The sequence below is a fragment of the Aptenodytes patagonicus genome, chromosome Z, assembly GCF_965638725.1.
Source record: "Aptenodytes patagonicus chromosome Z, bAptPat1.pri.cur, whole genome shotgun sequence".
Taxonomy (NCBI): domain Eukaryota; kingdom Metazoa; phylum Chordata; class Aves; order Sphenisciformes; family Spheniscidae; genus Aptenodytes; species Aptenodytes patagonicus.
In genome coordinates, this window is record NC_134982.1 from 25,895,325 (window position 1) to 25,916,263 (window position 20,939).

Below are 20,939 nucleotides of genomic sequence, written 5' to 3' on the forward strand. Positions count from 1 at the left end.
TCATTGGGCTGCTTTTCATCAGGTCAACCCCTGGCACTTGTATTCACAGCACAGGTCTCAATGAACCTTTAGCTTGCTTCTTGCACAGCTGCCCTTGCGTTCATTCCCTGCCAGCCTGGATGTGTTATACCTTTGCTTAAACCACTTTCTCCTCTTTCACAGCGACACCTACAAGAACTGAGTCACGGTAACATATATAAGCATATTTAGTATCTAAAGATAAACAGAGACCTGTTCAAACACAGCACACATACCTCAGCAACACGACTCCCTTGCTGCAAACTCGTGGTGTTGTGTCACACCCTCGTGTTGTCAGATCCACTGGAGATTGTGTGCTCCTTGGGGCAAGGAATATGTCATTTTATTCTGTGCTACATGGAGCCTAGCAAACTTAGGCACCGTGCGATGGTAATTAATGGTATCAACTGAAGATCTCTGCTGCTGCAGACAGCTACCACCTCCACCCATTCAGCTGTGCCTGCTGCAAGGCAGCTCTGGCTAGGCTGGGGCTGAGAGGCGTTCGGCACAGCACGGGGCTCCTAATGGCGCAGGGCTGGACAGGGCTGAAGGGAGGACCATGGCCTGTTACGTGTTGTCCGAGGCAGGCTGCCGCCAGGCTGCCCCTGGGGGAGCAGATCCGGACCTGGTGCCCCATGCAGCCTGGCGAGGGACGGCAGGCTGCCATCGCCTTGCCGCACAGCATGACCCTACTCCGGACCCAGGCGGACACCCACAGACCAGGTACCGGGGTGCAGAGCCGGCTGTTTTGTTCTGGGCACGCTCCACCAACGTAACATATTGCATCAAGCTGGGGGGGTGGGAAAGAAAAACGAGGAGAAAAATCCCCAAAGAGGAACTAGCCAGAAGCACATGTTCCTCTCACTGCCGCTCCCCGGCCTAGCCTGGCCTTCCGCGGCCGAGGGGGCGCCCGGGCCTCGCTGGCACCGTCGTGCGCCGCGCCCGGGGTCGGCGACCCTGGACGCCCTTCGCCGCGGGCGGGAGCTGCGGGCAACCCAACGCCGCGCCCCCGCCAGCCGCCAGCCCGGAGGCCCGGCCTCCGCCGAGCGCCTGGCCGGGGCGGGGGGCGGGCGGTGGCGGGCACCGCCCCTCGCCCGCCGTCAGTCAGCGGGCGGGGGCGGGGGCGGCGGCGGCGCGGGTTGGCGGACGCGCCGGGGGGCGGGGCGGAGGCAGCGCCGGCGGCGGGCACGGCGCCGCTGAGGCACTGGGGCGGTGAGCGCGGCCGGGGGAAGCGGGGCTCGGGCGCGCGGTGGGGCGGACGCACGGCGGAGAGCGGGGCGACGCGGCGGCGGCTGCCCGGCGGCGGGAGAGAGACGGTGGCGGCGCCGCCGCCGTTACTGAGGTAAAGCGAGTGCCGCCGCGGCCGCCTCACCTGGCGCTGCCCCGCGGGCGGCCGCCGGGGCAGGGGAGCAGGGCAGGGCGGTGCGGGGCCGTGCGGCCGCCCGGCACCCGGACACCGGCAGACCCTGCGGGGTGACAGGCCGAGAGGGAGCGCCGCCGCCTTTTGCAACTTTTTCCCCCGTCCGGGGCCGGCTGTGGCGCCGCCGAGCCCTCCGGCGCGGCAGGCCCGGGCGGGCCGCCCGCTGCGGCCGGCGCCGAGCCCCGGGGGCGGCGGAGCTTCTCCCCCCCCGCGGCCGGAGGCGGCCCGGCCCGGCACTTCCTGGTCGGGCAGGGCGGCCGGCGCGCTGTGCCGGGGCCGAGGCCCGGCGACCGCGGGGCTGCCCGGGAGCCCCGGCCCCGCCGTGCGGCGTGGGGAGCCGGGCTGGTGCCGCCGCCCGGTTGGCGTCTTCGGGGCGGCGGAAGGGGTGTCCGTAGGAAGTGCTGAGGCGGCCGTCGCCGGGGGGAGCGGGCGGCGCGGCGTCGAGCCTGCTTGTCCCCGGGTCTCCGCCGAGGGCGGTCCCGGCGGCTCCGCGACCGTCCCCGGGCCGGGAAGCGCCGTCTCCGCGCAGCCCTGCCCTGGCGGTGGAAGGGCTGCGCCCCTCGAGTGGGGCCGGGGCGCGGGGACCGAGCTCCGGCGCCTGGAGAGAGGCTGCTCTGCGGCGGGGACCGCTGCCCGGGTGCACGTCGGTGCAGGACTCCCGGAGGGGTTAATTTGCCGGCCTCTTAACAGGATGGAGGCTCAGTTTGTACTGCCTTCCTAGGTTTTTTAATTATTATTGTTATTTTAATGATTTTTTCTGAAATGGTCTTGATGCTCCCCTGCCTTCTTCCATAGCTTTGCAGCCCATATAAAGTCTTTGAGATGTTTCAGAATGGGACATGCTTTACAGTGTCCACAGTGAGGTTAATGTACTACTTCTGTGTGTACGTATTTGAACTTGTTCGGCGGTAGAATCTCCACAGACTCTTTCCACACAGCTGTATACCACACAGTGGTATAAAGGTATGATAAGTATGCATCTCCTTCTTCACGATATATCATGGACCTCACATTCTTGCAGAAAATAGTGTTCCAATGTGGTATTTAACTTGGTCATCTCCATCTGGAGAGCGGCAGCATGGTACTTCAGAGATAACTGCAGTTTGAGTTACAGGTGTGTAGACACCTAGTGGGGAGAAGAGTCAGTCTCCGAGCAAATTCCCTGCTTACACTTCAATTCTCTTTATTTCAGTGCCTCCCTAAGTATGTTAGTCTGCTCTTCTATTGACGAAGCTCATAATTGCAGTGGAAGGGAAGTTCGTGTTAGGCACTGTTTCCCTGGGGATTTTTGGAATAAGTATGAGAGAGATGGCGGTATGAGGAGATGTGGTTATTAAATGTGTTAATATAAAGGTGAAGAAAGTCTTTGCTGTCTTGTATAGGGGTGCTGTATCAGTAAGACACGTGCACCCCTCTGGTTGGGCTGGTAGTAACGTGGATTCGTAGAGTAGAAGTTTTCATTCTCAGTCACCAAAGGAATGCTAGCTAGTGTGGGAGGAAATGCTTGGGTACCAGTGGAGTGGGAGCCAGACATCATTTTTAATAGGGGGAGAAGGGGGGAGTGGAGGGGAAGCTTTCATGTCCCCTTCCTTTTCCACTTAAATTTACAAGAATGTCTTGCATCTTTCTGTGGAACTTTAAATTTTATAGCTGCTTAAATGCCCAACATAAACCATTCTGTTGAGAGACCAGAATTCTGCCTGAACTCAGGAGTCTTTCATTGGGATCAAGCTCTTAGACAGTAAATAAAAAACAAATGAGCATTTGATTCTCTTACAATATTTATTCCTCCTTTTCCATTGCACCGGCCAAATGGAAATCCAGTAATACATCATCTCAAATATAACAATGTTTCGTGCCTAAAGTGTTTGGTGGGGTTTTTTTCCCCTCTACTTAAGATGGTCTCCGAGCTATTTATTTAAGACTAATCGGCTTAAGTCAGTTTGAGTCAAAATGTCTGAGTGTAGAGACCATGTAACTTCACTTGGAGTAAAGGGAATTTGTTTATATGGGATCTTAACAGAGCAGTAAGTAAAGAACTGTCAAAGAGAGCTCTTTGGAGATGCTGCACTGTTACTGGGCTGGTGTGGAGAACCGGTGTCTGTCCCTGCGTTACGGCTGTCTGCAAGGTTCTTGGAGTCTGAGTCTTTCTCCATCCCCAAAGCTGACAGATAGTGAGAATAGAAAAAGGCATAAATCCAAGAAATTCAGCATGGCTCACCCACGGGAGTGTCTCCAGGTACACGAACCGTAGATCCGTTGGGAGATAGAACGCTGGGGACCTTGTGCTGAGGGCAGTCCTGAGGAGTGAGTATGAACCGGTACTGCAGCTCTGAGCCCCAGGGAAACTGGATTTAGGGAAGCTTTGCTACTGTAACTGCATTGAGTTGTTCTAATACGCAAGTAAATCAGACCTTTTGTCCTATCTGATTCAGGTTTTTGAGTTTTTAAAATATGCTTAAAAACTGTCATAAGCAGTTTTTATGTTGTTATAACATTTCCAGTTCTGTATTGTCAGACCAAGCATAAGAGACACAAGTACTCATTTTAAATATCTGGCCATAAAGTTGCTATGATACATTTGATAATAAAAGATCAGAGGAGTAGGTCAAGTCAGTTAAATTATGGAGTGTTTAGAAGACTTACTTCGTTGACTGCCAGAATGCCCATAGGCAGTAGGAGTGAAATGAGTAATTGTAGCAGAGCACTTGTTGAACCTTTCTTAAAAAGAAAATAAATATTTTGGACTATTTAATGTAGTCAAAGTGGTAATTTTCTAGCAGGTTTTGCTGTGCGTAGTTGGTTTTGATTGGAAACATTTAGATTAGCTCCAACACTTAGATCTAAGGTGTGTAAGTGCATTTTGTTCCTTTGCTATGTGAAATGGGAGGAACCCATTCTTTTGAAAAGGCTTCTGTACAATTTAATTGATACTTGTGCTTTAGATTTGTTGCCTTTTTTTTTCCCCTCTAGTTCTTGTCTGTATGCTGTCCTCTGGTAGAAGAGGCAAAATGAAGTATCAGTGAAACTCTCTTCACGATCATTGCAAAGGCTGTGATGTTTGGTAGTGTGAGCTAAGCAGCATAGTTTGGTTTTTCAGAAGTGGCTGCAAGAATTTCTCATTAAAACTTTGGTGGGAGCTGGATGCCTAATCCACATGGATAGATTCGCAAGTTATTAAAATAAATACTTGTGTTAGGCTTTTTGAAACGAGAAGTCTAATTCAGGCTCAGATAATTCTTTTCTACAGCAAAAACTGGTTGGAAGCGATGATAAGGAAGTTCTTTGAGAACTTAGAAGACCTTCTGTGTTCTGTTACAGCAGATGTTGCGCAATAAGCTGTAGGGAATTATATTTAGACCTGATGGACTGAAGAGGAGCCACACACAAGTTAGGGATCAGGGTCATTCACTGGCAAAGGAAGCCCCTATACGTTCTTACAAACACTGTTTAGCTTGTCAGTTAGTCATGTTCCAGGGAATTGATGACTGAGACATTAGAGAAAATGGTGTGGAAAAGAGCAGTCAGAGGTTCCCTGTTGCAGCCCTGTCTACTGGTGTCCCTTTATAATGTAAAAGGAAGTGTTTGTCAAAAAAATCAGCTTTCTATACACTAAGTACCTAGTACACAGTCAATATTTTACCTACTGGTATTACAGAGCCCCCTCAGGTCTTTTTATTCAGCTGTAGTTTAGGAGTTTCAATGCAACTTTGAGAAGTTAGCACTTTCTGGTTCGTAGTGTAGCATTTCAAATTATGATTGGGCTTGCCTTTTTAAGTAGATGAAAATGAGTAACAATTGAAATAATGTTTAGAAAACTTTAACTGTTGTATATGTCTTTAAGCTACTGTTTCCTAAACTGATTCTTTTTTAGTCATATTTTTCCTTTTTACTTTATGGTTGGGCAACCTTGAGTCAAATGTTCAGGCCTGTATTCTCTTGCCTTTAGTGTAATTTAAGCATACACCCTGATACTTTCCTCCTGCTAGCGCTGCTTAGGTGGTCTGGGTGTGCCTGTTTCAGTTGCTGATTGTTTTTCTAGTATTATACCATAAACACATTAAACATCTGTATGTTGGGGGGAGTGGGGAAGCCCCTCTTTTTAAGAAAACAGAAATATGGTACTCATCAAGTAAAAGCATTTTGGACTTTTTGGTTCTCCTGCAGATTATGAAAAGACCGCTCCCACCAGTAGGTTTTTGGAATATAGGCTTTGGGCTGGGGATTGTTGCCCATCCTCATGCTCTGCATAAACAGCAGGAGACTGAATACCCCAGTGGTAAGTGTCAGCACTAATTACAGTGAGCTCCTCCTCTGTCCTGGCAGACCTCTTCTGGAGAAGGGTTGTGGCCGTGTGTCTTCAGGGAGATAACATGTAAAATCTTGCTGCCAGGTTAAATATTGCACTACAGAGATAGCTCCAGGGCTTAGCCCTCTCATTCTGAGACTTCAGTAGCCATAAGCCACAGAGAAGGAAGCATGTCTCATACTGCAGGGGTGCAAATTTGGTTCAAGTAATTAGACATACATCCTCTATAAAAACACAAGTGTTAGCTGGCAGATTTTTTTGTGACGTTGCCTTATTTTATTGTTATTTAGGGCTCTTTTGTGGGATACAACCTCTGCCAGGGTTGCAGAAAGCTTAAGTCATAAGTGGAATCCCAAGTTCACCATTGTCAAGAGAATTTGAAATGATTTCACCAGTTTTCTCTTCTCTTTCCAGGAAGAGCATGTGTGCAGAGTTCAGTGGCAGAATATTTAAGGTACATGGGCAATCTGTGGCAAGTACAAATGAAGAAGGTGTGACTAGCTACAAGAATCAGCTGAGCTTGAGTATGGAGACCCAGAAGTGCCAGCAAGCCCAGAAGAGGAACTAATTGGAAGAATATTGCTAGACATAGAAGAAGTGGAACACATACTTCTGCAACAATCATTGACTCAGAATAAATACATCAGTAAAAACATCAGCAGTGAAATGACAGATCCTGGTGCTTTTTGATTCTCTGGTGGATTTTATTACTTAGACATTGCTATTGACATTTTTATTATCCCATTTAATACATCTTGAATCTCTCTGTACATAAAAACATAACTGGACAATTGCATTTTCATACTGTTTGATAACACTTTTGAATGTTAAATCGTTTGCCAAGATGAGTGCCGAAGGATATCAATACAGAGCTTTATATGACTACAAAAAAGAGCGAGAAGAAGACATTGACTTGCACTTAGGGGATATATTAACTGTGAATAAAGGTACCTTACTAGCACTTGGATTCAGTGAAGGGGAAGAAGCAAAGCCTGAGGAAATTGGTTGGTTAAATGGCTTTAATGAAACCACAGGGGAGAGGGGGGATTTCCCAGGAACTTACGTAGAGTACATTGGAAGAAAAAAAATATCTCCCCCGACTCCAAAGCCTCGTCCTCCTCGACCCCTTCCTGTAGCACCAAGTCCTGCAAAAGTTGAAGCAGAGAGTGAGCAGCAAGGTCAGTACTGTTCTCAGAAGGCACGTGTTGCCCCCATGTTTTTCAGATATTTTTGTTTCGTAGACTTGTCTGTCTGTACATTTATGTGTATAACACCTGCTGATCAGCTTTTTTAGCACATGGCTCATTTCAGTCAATTAAGAATTGTTTCTACTTCAGAATATTTAGCTCACACTTTGTAGTTTCATGTGCTTTGTCTCAGGCACCACAGAGACCAATGACTTAGTGTGAGGTACATCTCACAGGTTGGAAAGCGTGCTTATAATTCACAATTGTAAAGACTTAAATGGAGAACGAGCAGGGTAGCATTTATTTTAGGTTTCTAAGAAGCTGGTGGAAGTATTTCCCTCTGTGGTTCATCAAACTCACTATTGAGAAACTTCTTGGTGAATCCGACAGTACGAATTCCAAATAAACAGTATGTTCCTATCATAAATCCCTTGCTAACAGCAAAAAATATGTACTTTGTCATTGAGGTTTACCTGTGGCATTAAAGGTAAGAGCAGGTATTTAAAAATGAACAATGGAATGATGATAAAGAGAAATTCAGATTTAGCATTTTTTGGGGGTAGTGCATGCAGTAGAAAAAATAGCACTTATATAAACAAAGGAAGATATTTCCTTTGTTTAAACACAGGTTGCTTTCTAACCTACATTTGCAACAGTGTATTGTGCAGAACTCAGAATTTGATCAGAACTCTTCTGTTAATAGAAGAAAGAGTCTTTTCTCTTTTTTAATTGGAAAAACTTCAGGATAAAAAAAACCCAACACCCTTCCTCCAAGTGATTTGTCTCCTTTACCTACTGACATTCAGATATTTGGGTTTTACGTATCAACAAGCCAAGTCCATTTAGATTTTACATTGGTCTTTCACTTCTCAAAAGTCTAGAATGGCTTATATTGCTTCAACATCTAATACGTCTTAAATTGTCAGTGTTTCTAGCTGTAGGAAATACGAGTTGTACTATGTGATCCTGATTCTCACAGTGACAGCATAGTCCTGGATAGTAGCATCACCCTCTTGCCTCCATAGAAATGTTTGCAGCATCACTTGCAAGGTTGTGGTATCAGTTTATCAGCTTCCATCCCACTGTGCCTATTATGAGTTTATATTCAGCTATGCTGATAATCAACGAAGATATGAATGGAAATACAGAAAATTGTATGTGGCAACCAAGTGGAAACCTGGCAGAAGCATTTCTAGGTTGTTGGGGGCTTAATAAAGAGTAAATCTGAACTGTTTTACACAGCAATGTTCTTAAGCCCTCAAGAATTGCTTGCAAGTATATAATGCCTAGGTGTACATCATTGTTAGAATGAAGGTGGGGCAGATGGGGGTGTAGTGGCATTTTAGGTTATACTGTCCCTATTTCTAAAGTCCTCGAACTCTTAGCCTCTAGTGATTAGAATCTCACGGTTTCTCATTAGATTAATTCTGAAAATGGGGTATTTGCTTTTGAAAGAAAACACTATTACTTCTTTAATCATTCCTTGTATTGGATATTAATATGTGCTGATCAAGTAATGTGACTTTTTTTCTTAACCCACCTGCAGAGATGGTTGTCTCCATCATGTGTAACTGCAGAATAAACATGGCTCTTTGGATAGACACCTCAATGCTGACAGGTCATTTTGAGAGGCAGAGGGTGGAAAGAAAATCTCATTCTTTACATGTGCATGCTTTGGTGAAGTAACCGGCATCCCAGACTTTGGTGCATTTATTGCTTTAAACTTAAAATAGTGCTTTGTAACTTGCCTGGTCTCTGTACTCAAGCTTGCTTGATGCTCCTGTTCACAGCTCCACACTCTGAGCTGGCCACAGCTGTGCGCTGCGAAGTCCTGGTGTTAATCTTGCAGCTTCCGAGCCTGCCCCAGGACTGCGTTTGTAACAGACATTTATGGGAGTTTCGGCTGCTGGGAGTTACTCTGGGAAATTCTGCTGCAGATCTGGGGGGCTTTGCTTAAATGTAGGCTTTCTGCTTCCTTGGGATGAGACAGTGCCACAAGCCTTAGTGACTAGATCTCTCCTAAACTGAAGTTTATTGCCTCTAGACAGAGTACTATTTGCATACAATGTATTTATTTTTAATAGCTTAGCACTGTGGGGATTTGAAACAAGAAAATGTGCTAATTTAACTGAGAATCTTAATCTCAAAGTCTACACACATGATCCTACCATGCTCCAAAATGTTTACGAATCAGCTTGCAATCCAGCCTTGTATTTTTCTGATTAAAAAAAAATAAGCTAAGTTCCCGTAACTCCTTTTGAATTAAAGATTTTAAGCTTTGTGTAAAAGGCTAGGCACCTTCAGTAATGCCCTAGGACCAGGGATCAGACCCCCCTCAACAGAATTAGGGGAAACACTGAAATTTGAACTCCAAATAGCTCAAGAGTTAGGTTTAATTACTTTTAAAATAATGTATGTTTACTTAAAAGAAATTGGGAAAAGTAGTAATAAGTGGTCTCTTTACAGATCTTTTTACTGTAAAGAACTAAGGCAGAGAGCGCTTTAAATCTTAGAAACAAATCTGGGAATGTTGCACTGAAAGAGTTTTATAATAAACAGAATGAAGGTAAAATTTTTAAGTGGGCAGAATGATACAAAAATTATATCTATGGTGAAACCAGAGGTGCAGGCAGAAATACAGTTCAGATAAAGAATAATGTAGCAATGTACGTTTGACTTCCAGGTGGCTTCACTATTTTTGTATATATGATTTGGTGCAGGGAATAGCACAGTTAATATTGTCCAGCAGCCAATGTAATGGGCAGTGGGCCAGAAGATTCTTCCCAGGATGGTACTTCTTCCTACACCTCTAGAGTGTATTTCAAATAAATTCATGTATAGTATGAAACTTGCTTGACCAAATACAGTCAAGTTTACATTTTCAGTACTTGATGATTTGAAACTGCTGTGGATCGAAATGACAAATTAATGGAGAACTGGAAGCAGACTTCTTAATGTACCTCAGTTATTTGCAATCCATATACTTTTTTCATTCTGTGAAGAGTCAGTTCTGTATGTACCTCTGTTGTGCATATGTTGAATAAGAATATCAGAAACTTAATTGGAGATTTTTAAAGACTATATATATTCATATGTGTTCTTTTAATTTTACTACATACATAGATTTATTTTTTTAAAGAAAATACTTTCTGATCATTTCAGTAGTCTTTAATACTTAATTATTTATTCTGAATTTTTTTTCCCTGGCCTTGTTAAGCTTGATCACTTGCTCACCGATGTCCAGATTGTTTTGTATTAGACCAAATTTGCAATGTTTAGGCACAATGCTACCAGTATTCAGAATGCTGCAGTACTCATACACAAATAATCATAGATATCTGAACAGACTTTGCAGTCAATGAGGCTAGTAACACGGGCAGAGTTGCTCATCAGGCAAGTGTTTTATGCAATCAGAGTCTTACTTATAAATAGGGAGCTCTTTAAATATTAAAAGCCAGTCTGAAAACAAATACAACTGCTGGTGGTCTCAGAATCTGTTAAAACATTCATTTATTTATTACAACACTTAAGTCAAATCTTTCCCCAGATTTTTATTTTATCCATGACCCATTTAAATTTCTAGAACCATTGGTCAAGACCAGAACTGGGTCGTCTTGACTGAAATTTTGGGACTGTTGCATTTTGCCCGTTTTCCCCTTACCTTTGTGAGTAAAGAAGTAGATTTAGTCTGAGTTTGTGGTTTGTTGGTTTTTTTTTTTTTTTATTGCATCTGAAAATATATGAAAATAAAGGGGCTACAAGAGCCCCAGGAAGTCTCTAGCACCTTTCAGTTTCAGGCCTGGTGCAGGTCAGGGCTATGGCAAGGCAAATTTAATTCCTGTTGCTGGTGTGAGGCTCTCACTGGCCCAACCTGCCTTTTCCCCAGGTTTCTTCTCCCACGAGGCAGGGGTGACTGGCTGCTGCTGGAAGGATCAAGGCACTTGCAACAGTGGAGACCCAGTATAGGGTCATCTTTATGCCCTCCACTAGACATCTGAAGTTTACATGAAGCAGTAAAGATTTGATATTAATTTTTTTTTCTTGAAATGCTTTTTTTTTTAAATTGGAACTACATAGGGCTGGTTCCTCTCACTTAGCCCAGTCTTGCCCAACTCTTTGAAAATTAAAAGTGCCTAAGCTGTACTGAGTCCAGCTGAGTTTTGTGCACTTTGATTCAGCTCATCTGATACAGCTGCATACATTCAGAGTTGGTTCATACAGTATTGTTTCTCTACCTGGTTTGTGAAGGCTGATCTTAAGCGGACTTTGGAGCATAAAACTTTGATTGATCGACAGAAATACTTTCAGATTTAACTTGAGATGCTAAATTCCCACTTTGAAATGAAGGTCAGATTGCAGAAGGGCAGACCAGAACTTTACATTAATAATTTGTCTGTTTTGATGTTTTGGAGCTTCCTGTGACTTCCTGTCTAACTTAAAAGGGTTGTGTATGTTGACACTTCATACCATTTCAGCTGAATTAGAGCCTAAAAATAATCCAAAGCTCTTCCTTCTTGTGATGAAACTATAACATAGATGTCTTAAAAAAAAAAACAAACCAAACTTTCTTTAAGCTTTTCTCTTAGAACAGATACAGATCAGCAAATTAGACAGCTAATGACACGGAACATTTGGAAACTCACTCCTTTCAGAGACTAGGTTATGCAATGTCTGACAAAGATCCAGACTGACGGAGAGCATAAAACCATTTGTGCATGCTTGAACTGAATATGCTGTAGGATTTGTTTCTTTAATTTTGCTATAAAGCCAGTAGAACGATTGTGTTTCTGAAAATTATTTACATTTGTAAATTAGGGGACGTAAGAGTGAGCGGAATGCAGTGAGCCTGGAGCCTCCATTGGAAAGAAAACAGTCATCATCTCTCCTGATTTAGGCAAATGGAAAAAGGAAATTATGGGGTGAAGTGATGAGTCACTATCGCATTTGGTAAATGTATTTGCCATTCAATCCAGAGCCCTTGGATTCATTCTAAAAAGCTGGGTTTGAGTGTAAGCCTTTGTCCTGGTGCAGTCATCAGAACTGCCCTGCAGTCACGGACTTCACAAGTTGGTTGCTTTTGACTTGCACTGAGAAATGGGGCAGGTTCCTGCCAGAGAGCTTGTGGTCACATTTCTTGGTGTACAAGGCAAATTTCTAGCTGCCAGATGAGCGCATGCATCTGAAAACAATATTTTTGCCACCTGCTTTATCGCTAATGAAAATGAAGATTTTGCAAGCTGCATTAAAGTGAGGCAGAGCATTTTTTTCAGTGATAAAATCAGGATGATGGTAACTAAAAAAGTCTTCGTAAGCACCACAGAGAGCACAGGGATATGCTTGCAAGCACTAGTACAAATTGCACATTAACAGTGAACCTGGGCAAGTTCATGGTTGATGCATGGCCCCACCTGCTGGTAGAGGAGGAAGGAAGCAAGAGGGAGGAAGGAGCTTCAAACCCAGCATCTTCCATGTTGTGTTTTAATAATAATAGTAAGGATAAGAGTAAAAGTGAGAGAGAGCTTTTGAGAAGAATATTTTAATTGAGCAATTGATATTTCTGGGAAAAATACATTACTTGGGGCACACAGAACCCTGTTTTGATCCTCAGAGATGACCTCAGACCTGAAAAGGCTCGTGTGGCTGAAATGCATCTTTTTTTCCTCCCCAGCTGTATCAATTAGTCTAAAAAAATACTGCTTTTTGTTACACGTTGTGTTTTAAGAAACTGAAAGAATAAGACACTCCTATTTTGATGCTACAAGAAATACTTGCCTGTTTTGTATCGCACCAATTTTAATATGCCTTTCTATAGTTACAACAGTGGCATTATGTTGAGTGACTTTGCTTATCTTTCTTTAGCCTTCTGTAATACTGATTCAGTCTGTTAATACCTCCTGCTGACATGAATGCTCCTGGGGCAGATTTAAAACAAGGCAACGGTGAAGTAGCCTGCTCCTCTCCCTTTGAATCATCTTGATCTGCTCCTGTAGCTGTGATCCAGGAACATCTGAAAAAAATACTGGTTCTTACTTAGGCTTGCATATGATAACATCAGTTTGTGAGTTTCAGCAACACATGGTGCTAAGTCTTTGCCAAGAATGGATCATTCTGCACCCAGAGCAAATAACTGTGCCCACTTAAATAGTTGTGTGATGCCATATATGCATCCAGATTTTCTTGTGTGAAAGAACACAGGTGTTGTAACTGCAGCTGGCTGTGTACTCTTTCACATCTGCGTCCTGCTCCAAAGCTGCTTTCCGTAATGAACATCCATGAAATCAATCTGAAGGCTAGAATACAAAGAACTGCTTTATTTTCATAGCTAAGAATGACAAGGGGAATTACAGGATTTTAAAGAAATATTTATTTTAACTGGAGAAGGATTTTAAGTCCTGAGAATACTTTGGTGAGAATCTAGGTACTTACAAGAATTTAAAGATAATTTTTGGCTTTAAAAAAAAAAAAGTAATAACCGTGGCTAATACATGGTAACTTCGGTTCATGCTTTCAGCAAAATACATGTCTAAAATACAATCCTATTTTGAGGTTTCACTAATAGAGATTTTTTTTTTTGCTTTTTTGTTATGTATTACATTTTTTGCACTTTGTTATAGAAATGCCTGCATCCTTGGACATTGCCTGAAGTCTTTTGGTAAAGTGTTAGCAGGTGTAACTTTTTGTACTAACTTGACTGCTTTTTGTTCAGTCTTCTATGAATGCTGTACGCAGCAGTCCACAAGAATGGCACCCAAACACTATTCTTTATTTTCACATATTGATCCACTTTATACAACAGTTTGCATGTAAGGCAGCATTTAAAAATAATACTTAAGCTGACAGCTTTTCAGGTAATAAGGATCTATAATCAAAATCTTCAGGACAGAGTTTCAAAAACATGTTACTGCCCTGAGCTAGGGAAAGATGAAATTGCACATGGTTTCTACACTTTAAAAATATCTTTTTAAGACTATCTTCTACTTCAAAACCACCATGTAAACTATGGCATGAATGATGAAAAAGGTCTTTAACAGTTCAGTTAGCTGTCAGACAATTTGCTTGTATAATCCACTGGATCTGTTTGTATACGCTTGGCATCATTTGCTGTGTTAGAGCATTTCCCAGAGGTTAATCTCTGAGTTTCTTCACTAGAGATTGTGGGTGTTGAGGGCAAGATGTGAGATGTACCCTTGGCAGGTCTGAACATACCCGTTTCCATTCATACTGGCCGATCACTTGGTGGTGTCTGGGATGGGAAGATGCTGCAGGAAGAGCAGTTACTTCTGGTCCACTCAGCTTCCAGAAGCTCTTGAGCAGCTATTGTATTTTTCAGTAAATAGGCAAGGCATAGATGAGGCTGATTCTTCTCTGTGGTTTCTTTGCCTTTTTTTTTTTTTTAAATTGAGTTTCTGTATGTTGGAAAACCAAACAAAGTTAACTCGGCTTTCCTTTAAAGTTTTGATGCTTCCTTCTAAAAAACATGCACACTTAAAAATGTAAAAATACTGGCCAAAAGTCAAACTATTCTGCTTAGACACATCAGATCGGTGTAATTCAAAGGGTCTCTTCCTTGCTCTTTCTCCCCTGTGGGACTGGATTTGTTGGATGCGGCATATCTGAGCACTTCTATGCTGTAGCCTCCTGCTCACCAGCTGGGAAGGAAGGGAGAGTAGCGCAACCTGAGATCTGTAGTCCGAGGAGGGAATGCACCTCCCAGGAGGCATGGCTGCACCACTTTTGTATGTCTTGTTTACAGATACAACAGTGAAATTTATTTGTTGGGGTTAGGAGAGAAAACTTTAGTGCTGTCACTGATTTCTTCCTAGATCTCCTCATCCCACTTGGACAAGATTGGTAGGTAGCAGATAAGCATGGAGGATTATCCTTGGCGAAGAAACTTTTAAATGGCATCAGACGCTACAGACCCATGTTTTGGAGCATGTTACGGCATCTCCAGCAGTCTGTCTCAAAGGGAAGGCTTTTAGTTCGTGATGTTACCTTTTAATTTCCAAGCCCTCTTCCTAAGCTGTTCTTGGCTGGACGTAGACCAAAGTGCTTGAATTAGGGAATTAATGAAAGAAACCACTAATTACGCGCAGTGGTAGATAAGACGGTACATCTGTGTCTGGTTTTGTTATCTTTCTATCCAGGAACATTGCAGAAATAGCAGTTAAGGGCAAAGATTTGCAGTCCTTTTCCTACTTGCACATGGTGTTCAACCCTGTGACCACACATTCTAGTCCTCTATTGCTAATTCACAATTTTTCATGTACTGCACCTGGACGGATACACGAAAATGACTGTTACATTTATGAACTTAGGCTTGAATTGTCTCCTTGCTGAGACACAGCTGCTTGGCACAGGTGAGGAGCGACAGAGGCCATGGCAAAGCCCTTCATCATTTCCTGCTTTCCTCCTAGTTGACTGGTGCACGCTTGAGGGGCATCTGCCCTGCTGTGGTCTGCAACGGGCTGTGAGGCTCCAGGGCACTGGGGTGCAGCGAGGTGTGATCTGCTCCCATGGTCTTCCCATCTCCGCTGATTCATGGGTCTTCTGCGAGGGGTTGATGCTCTTTGAGAGGTCCCCTAGGATGCTCTTGGCTGACCAGGCTTTGTGCCTCTTACTGTAATACAGCCTTTCATTCTTCATTAGATATTTATTGCACTGTTTGCAATATAGCCATTCCCTTGGGAGAAACATCAGAAAATGTCATCCCTTGACATTCTGAAGCAAGTTATTTTGGGTACTTTGGAGTCAAATCTGTACAGATGTTGAGTATAATTTAGAATATATTCTTGCCAGTACAAATCTGCTCCATTGTTCTGAAGCCAGAATTGCGTAGCTAGTCGTTAGCCTACATAAGCAATTTTCTTATGGAGAGAAAGATTTAGGGAGGCCTTTTGTTCAAGTGCAAGACAGTTCTGAGAATAAAGGGTTTTTTAGTGGTACTTGCAATCTGGCCTGGTCAATAGAGAAAGTGTTAAGGAATGAATATTGAAAACAGCAAGTAGCAAAAATTTCATCTCAAATATCTGGAAAGAAAGGACCTCTGTTCACTCAGTGAGGGGTCCTCAAGGGCACAGAGGGATGAATGTTTTAATTCTTTTTGCTGTGCTGTATTTATAATGTATTACCATTGGTTGAAAGATTAGCTTGCATTCCCCACCGCTTTCATGTTTTTCTAACTTCCTCTTGGGTCAAACTTAGTGCTGACAACTCCAAAACCCTTCTGGTAGTTTGTGTAAGCTGCAGCCCCCTACGTGAATTGAGAGATTTTCACAATCCCGTTATTATCAGGACACTTTTTGGGGGTTATATTAAATCACTGGCTTAACAATGTTTACAACAGAGCAACTAGCATGAAGTCTTGCTTCTTTTGAGCGGCTTTCTGGCTTTTGGGAGAATTCTGACTGTCTGCTAGAGCAACATTTGGCATTCGTCTGTGGTGCGTAATATTAATCATTGCTTTGGACTAACCTCATAGTGATAGTTAAAAGTCTCTTATATCTTCGATATTAAAACTTGCACTGAAAAGGATAGTGGGCTGTGGGTGCCTTCCCCAGTGATTTAAGATGCAGGATTTTTGAGTTGCATGTACAGTTTAGCAAAAAAGGGGAAGACAGTTACCAACTGTTACACTTTTTCTCCAGATGTTTCCTCTAAGACAAATATCTAGGGTTTTATTATGACACAGTAAGAACACGCCAATAAGATGAGAATGGTTGGGTTTTTTTTTTTTGCTTTTCATTGTCTGTTTGATCTAAATAGCCAGTCAATCAAATCCTGTGGTCAATTGTCTGGTATTTTAGATGGAACATGCCCATGCTTGTTAATGTGAGCTGCTCTCTTCTAAACAGAGTATTCAAATGCTTTATTCAAAATCCTTTTGGATGCAAACTAAAAATAAGATTATTTTAAAGTACTGATGTTCTTGAAAATATTATACATGGTTGGGATTTTTTTTGTTTACTTAAAAGACTTGTTCATACAAGAAGCAGCAGGCTCCTCTTCTACTTTTCCTTAAATTGGTGGCAAAACCCATTCTGACTTCAGAAGGAACAGGATCAGACCTATAGTCAAAGTTTAGCAGCATTGGGACAAATCCCACAGTTCTTATTCTCACTTCTCTCAGACAAAATTCCCATCACCTTTAGGGTCTGGAGCACAAATGCTAGCTCTGTGCTGAAGAGATTCCAGTGTACCAGATTGCATATAATATGAATGTGCATGAAATACTACACGATAAACACTGATGTAAAGAACAGTGTCTGTCTGTCCTTTCACGGATTTTGAAGTCACAGAACGGAAACACTGTTACGATCATTTCTTCTGGGGTGTTGGGCTAATGCAGGGCGTGGAATTTCACTCAGTAATTCCTGTATCAAGCTCATAACTTCTAGATAGATTTAAAGCGTGTTCCTAATTAGTCCAAACTCCTCCCTTTAGTACATATTTAATGTAGATGACTTAACTGTTTAGCCATTTGTATGTCCATTATACAGTAAGAATTGCAAATTTAGTAGTAGAAAGGTCTTCATTTGGGACACACACACGCATTTAATGGTATTTGGTGATGACAGTACAGAGATTATTTTCACCAAGTTATTTTCTTCCATTGTATTCAGTCCTCTTCACTAATGTATATGAAAAATTTACTCCATGCTGCTAGATACTTTGGCAAGCCTGTTTTTTTTCTTAGGGCTGCCTGTTTGAGTAACTAGTGTGACAGTAACGAGGGTTTTTTATAATTGAGGAAATTATATGGTGACAGTTTTAATTGTATATTCTGTTAATGTAACAAATTATTACATTTACAATAAATACAGCGTTTTATTACCTTCATGCATGTGCATATATACAGAGAATTATGCACTATAGTAGGAGAACGTTGCTAAGATTGCAAAACTATGCATCTGAAACTTGTGTTTGTACATGTAATTACACCTTCTTGTAGTGTATGCCATCTGATACAGTTTTTAATTACATAGTCGCCTGACCCTTTTTGCCGCTTATCCTTGCTTTGTTCATTGTCGAGGTCTTCACTGAATGGGAATTGCTTCATTCTGGTTGTTTAGTTTGTGGTCTTAAGCCACTTTTTCTTCACAGCCTTCAGGCTCCTCTCTGGAAACAGGTTTCTTCATTGCCTCTTCTGCTCTTTCCAGTGATGTGGCTGATAACCACATATTCATATTCACAAATACTAAGTCATCTTCTGCTCACTGTTGTGAGCAATGGTGGTATCATGATTCCTGTGAGGAATGAGGTAGACCAAAAAGACAATGAAAAAAATAACTACTGTTTTAAGATAGTTTAAGGTTGATCTCCTTGTAATAGAGAGGTCATGTGGAAAAACACTTCAAAAAGCTGAATCTGGGAACAGAACTCTTAACTTAAAGAACTCTTAACTCTAACACTTGAATGTTCATTGAGATAACTAAAACCAGGAACCCGAACTGCATTAGGTTTCACAGTGTAGGGCTTTATTTGTCACAAGGAGCGAGTACCATCTGCTTACTCCACGGCTGGCTTCAGTTATTGAGTACTGGGTGTCTAAGACGATTTCTTGCAGAACAAATCTTCCTGGCATACCTCTGCCTGCATCATCCAGCTTCAGCAGCTGGAATCCAAATATAAGCATCAAAAGCAAAAGAATTATTAGAATGTGAGTGCACAGATTCAGCAGATGTGGTGACATAATTTACTGTTGTCTCACTTGTTTCCCGATTCTGAGAATTCAAAGTTCTCAGATTTCAAGTTCTCAGTACTTTGTTGTACATGTAAAGCATGTCTTGCAATAGAAATACGCATTTCAGGGATGTGCATGTTTTCAGTACTTTTTGCTTTGCGTTTTTATGGTGCATATCTAGTATGCACCATTTTTTTCCACTGTATTGTAGTTGTGATTCACAATGCAGGAATTTTTGCAAATGATTATAGTATATTATATAGTAAATTACAGCCCTTGAAACCTGATTTTAGTTTTCTAATACAAATCAGTAACTCGTTTACTTGAAAGATGTTTTTGCTAGCATCTTTATTCTGCCATGTTGCAAACTGCAACCTTATTTAATCAAGAGGTGTGGCAGTGCACCTTCATCCTAGTGTGACAAAGTTTTTGCCTGGATTACTCTGTTGCTAGCATCATACATTGCATTTCTCTTTTGGGAAATACTAGTTTAGAAAGTGGAAATCGAGGCAGCTTCAGTGTGGATGATAGATGGGTAATGGGGGAGGTATGAAAAATACTCTTGACACCTGGAATGGTTATTCATTAGCTTTCCAGACACACTAGAAACATGGGAAGAGTGTTCTGCTGTGGAGGAATCTGTGCTGTCTTGCAGCAGGCCTCTACACCAAGTTGAAGGATAGGCTTACTCCATATGAAGTTGTCTGCACAACCTTTGTGTTTTTAGGTTTTTCATATTTTGTGTCTTCTAGATACCGATATGGAAATTGCAGGGTCATTGGGTTTGTATGTACAAATAAGACACAGGACTCTGAAGAATCATGGCATTTGATTTTTGAAAACCAAGAGTGTATGAATGCATGCTCCTATGAAAACCCTGAATTGCAAAAATCGTTTGTAGTGGGCTACAGAGGCATTTGACAGATTACGTGCAAGTACATACATGTGTGTTTCATTATTTGATTGCCTTAGGAGACTGGTGTTTAAGTTGGCAGATCTATTTATTAAAAGCAAAGCTCTTTGGCTGGCAGGATTACAGAATGCCAGAAGGAGAAAGAGACCAAATGCTGAGAGAGAAAGAGAGAGAACATGTAATGTGCAGAAAACATGGGGAAGCTATAAAGCCAGCAGGAAAAAGTAGACTTAAATGTGGTTCCAATTTGTTCTATTGGGCTCAAGTTGATAGCCATGCAGAAGTAAAAGCATGAAGTTCCCTCATTTCAATATGAATTTAATGTTTTGGAAAATACAGAGTTCTCTGTCATGTTAAGTTTTGGTCACCTGTTCACAGCCTGTCAGAAATCTTTAATCCATGCTTATTTTCCTGACTCACATTAAAAAAAAAAAAACAAAACAGGTTGCTTTGAAGCTTTACAAAGCACTGTCAGACCATGGCATAAGTGGACACTCTAACAGTCTCTGAAACTTTGTTCTTAGTCTTTATTAGCTTAATGCAAGACTACAGTATTAACTCGCAGTATATGTTAAATTTCTGCATGTAATTTGGTGATATGTAATTTGTAGCTATTTTGGGGAAAGCAAAACAAAAACCAACCCAGTCTTAGTAGTTTAGAACTAAACTATCTTGCAAGGTTTTGGAAGCAGCAGCCAAACAAGTTGAATATGTGAGTCTAGAGAAGTCTACACCTGTGGCCTTGGACTTTCTTGCTCGAGTTGGGTCCCTTCGCAACCTCAGGCAACACTGATTAGAATATTCACTTGGTCCTTTGCATTTTTTATTCTTAGCTGAATGCCATTAGAATAACCAGCCACCTTGCTCTGTCTCCAAAGAGTTCTCAGTTTGAGAGCAAGGCTTGAAATGTGGGAAGCTGACTGATGTAGTGGAACACAAGAAAAAGAGAAGCAGAAGGGCTGGGTCCCCTGAGAGATCAAGAAATATGGTATTTTAAAAAAAAAAAAAAAACAAAAAAAAAAAAGCATTTTCGTTTTCCTTAAAACAAGGCCTAGGTTTAGATGATTGCTCATACTGATACCTCTAAAAGAGGCTATTAGTGGCACATTTACCATGAAATATTAGAACCCTTTGGGAGGTGGCAGGCTCCTGATTCGCAATTCTGAGTCCTGCAAGAATTAGGTACCTGGTGGTAGGGTAGCAGAGCTTAGGTGAGTTACACTAGCTGTCTGCTGCATCTACCATTTTTGAGGAGCTTTATCTTGTAAAAGCCTCAGTAAAGTTCTCTGAAGATGCCATGGCTGAGCTAATTAGGATACAAGTTTTTCCGGCTTCATGCACAAGTTTGGAGGGGTAAAATTAGAAGGAGAGATAGGTAGAAAGATGCTTGTCCGATGTAGCAGGCAGTT

General features: G+C 42.3%; 1 protein-coding gene across 3 annotated transcripts in view; it reads left to right on the plus strand.

Moving 5' to 3' along the window:
- Nucleotides 1-1,214: 1,214 nt before the first annotated feature.
- The window catches only part of PIK3R1 (phosphoinositide-3-kinase regulatory subunit 1), a 61,318-nt gene continuing 41,593 nt past the window's right edge, over nucleotides 1,215-20,939 (plus strand). Inside the window, exons 1-2 of one of the 3 annotated variants that reach the window (XM_076362446.1) lie at nucleotides 1,215-1,230; nucleotides 6,162-6,925. In XM_076362446.1, coding sequence (XP_076218561.1) covers nucleotides 6,592-6,925 — 334 coding nt within the window. In that variant the 5' untranslated portion in view covers nucleotides 1,215-1,230; nucleotides 6,162-6,591. Of the gene's footprint in view, nucleotides 1,231-1,296; nucleotides 1,361-2,379; nucleotides 2,402-6,161; nucleotides 6,926-20,939 lie in introns of those variants that run through there. The other 2 variants (XM_076362442.1, XM_076362445.1) reach the window with 2 other exon arrangements.